The sequence below is a fragment of the Antrostomus carolinensis genome, unplaced genomic scaffold (genome assembly GCF_000700745.2).
Source record: "Antrostomus carolinensis isolate BGI_N321 unplaced genomic scaffold, ASM70074v2 scaffold31725, whole genome shotgun sequence".
Lineage (NCBI taxonomy): Eukaryota > Metazoa > Chordata > Aves > Caprimulgiformes > Caprimulgidae > Antrostomus > Antrostomus carolinensis.
In genome coordinates this window covers 1-1,879 of record NW_010318926.1, presented here as the reverse complement: position 1 = coordinate 1,879, position 1,879 = coordinate 1, and the positions used below count along the sequence as shown (strand labels likewise).

General features: G+C 60.6%; 1 protein-coding gene across 1 annotated transcript in view; it reads left to right on the top strand.

Moving 5' to 3' along the window:
* LOC104525838 (solute carrier family 12 member 9) overlaps positions 1–1,671 on the top strand; it is a gene marked incomplete at its 3' end in the record, with an annotated part of 2,655 nt that extends 984 nt beyond the window's left edge. The window contains 6 exon segments of the mRNA XM_029085224.1: positions 1–16; positions 269–364; positions 467–578; positions 689–846; positions 1,111–1,193; positions 1,547–1,671. The exon segment at positions 1–16 is cut by the window's left edge and continues 37 nt beyond it. Coding sequence (XP_028941057.1) covers positions 1–16; positions 269–364; positions 467–578; positions 689–846; positions 1,111–1,193; positions 1,547–1,671 — 590 coding nt within the window.
* Between the last annotated feature and the right edge of the window lie 208 nt (positions 1,672–1,879).

Below are 1,879 nucleotides of genomic sequence, written 5' to 3'. Positions count from 1 at the left end.
CGAGACAACCTGGGCGGTGAGGAGCTGCTCTGCCCACCCTGCCCACCGTACCCACCATAGCACCCGCACCCTGGGGAAGGGTGACACTGGCACTTCCATATCAGCCAGGCCTCACCGGAGGGTGGGGGGAGCTTGTGGGTACAAAAGAGGTGCCATGAGGTGCCTTCTCCCATGAAGGAGTTTTGTGTATGAGGTCATCAAGGAGAGGGTATATGGTGGGGCTGTGCCACCCTAGATGCCCTATCACAGCCTGTGCCCTGTCCTACAGGTGGGTATGGGGTGGACTACACCACCGGGCAGATGATGAGTTTCAGCTCCGTCTTCGCAGTTTTTACCGGCATCATGGCAGGCTCAAACATGTCAGGTACAGGCAGGGGTTGTTGGACTGGGTGGCACTGGTGAGGCTGGAGGAGAACAAGAGGGTGCTGTGCCTTCAGGCACTAATGCTGCCAGGTCCTGCTTGCAGGCGACCTGAAGCGCCCAAGCTACTCCATCCCACGGGGCACCATCTCTGCTGTGCTCTTCACCTACCTTGTCTACAACCTGCTGGCTTTCCTCATGTGTGCCACCTGCAACAGGTACGGCCACCCATCCCTTTGCTGGGGCTGTCGGTGCCAGGTCATGCCCAGTGCCAGGGTGTGCTGGCCTGAGCCGAGGCAGGTGCCAGTGTGTCCGTCTCCCTCTCCAGGACCCTCTTGCAGAAAGACTATGGCTTCCTGCGTGACATCAGTATCTTCCCACCCCTGGTCACTGTGGGCATCTACGCTGCCACCCTTTCCGCAGCCATGAGCAACCTCATCGGGGCATCCCGTATCCTCTATGCCCTGGCACGGGATGATCTCTTTGGTGAGTGCCTGGAGCACATTGATACCCACCAGAGCCCACTCAGCAGATTGTCCTTGTTGGGGACCAGCCCTGGCACCAGGGAACCCCCTTTCTGATGTGGGGGTGATTTTTTGTGGGTTGATGTGTGCCCACTTGGGTCACCTGTGGGCCCTGGTGTTTGCCCCCATCCCAGCACTCGAGGTGGGGACAGGACTCCTGGCTGGTAGCTGAGCCTGTTGGTGCCCTCTGGGGTGCCCCAGCCCAACCTCCCTGCTCTGCCCACAGGCCGGGCGCTGGCGCTGGCCAAGAAGACGTCTGCCAGTGGGAACCCAGTGATGGCGGTGATCCTCTCCTGGCTGGTGGTGCAGGTGAGTTTGCTAGCAGTGCTCAGTGCTCCTTTCCTGGCCTTGCTGGGTGAAGGTGGATTGGTACCTGGGCTGGGTGTCATGGAGCCTGTCACATCCTCCTGCTCCTGGGGTTTCCCCCCTAGACCCCCTGTCCCGAGTGTCCTGTTGTGGCTGTGCCCTTCCCTCCCTGAGCCCATAAGTGAAGGATAAATCACAGCAAGGGGCAGGGATTCCTGCTTTTGTGGCACTGCCCGTACCCCTTCCTGGCGCACTGCTGTGATGCACCCCAAGCTCAGTAGGGATGGCTCGGGCATGTGCTGGGGGTGCCATTCCGAGGGGTGCATTCACTCTGTGCCCCCCTGTGCTCTCTGCAGCTGGTGCTCTTCTCTGGGAAGCTCAACACCATTGCGGGGGTTGTGACCACCTTCTTCCTCCTGGTTTATGCCACTGTCAACCTGGCCTGTCTGGCACTGGAGTGGGCATCGGCCCCCAACTTCAGGTACCTGCTGACACAGGGGTGGGAGGCTGCGCTGAGATGCTGGGCAGGCTCCTTTCCATCCATCCATCCATCTGTCTGCGGTTCCCCTGCTCTCCCTGTGCCTGCTGCCCGTCTGCAGGGCAGAGGTGCTGAGCATCCCTCTCCTGGGCATTAGGAGGAGCAGAGACACTGGGGAAGGAGAAGGGGACAGGTCCCACCTAGTGTGGCA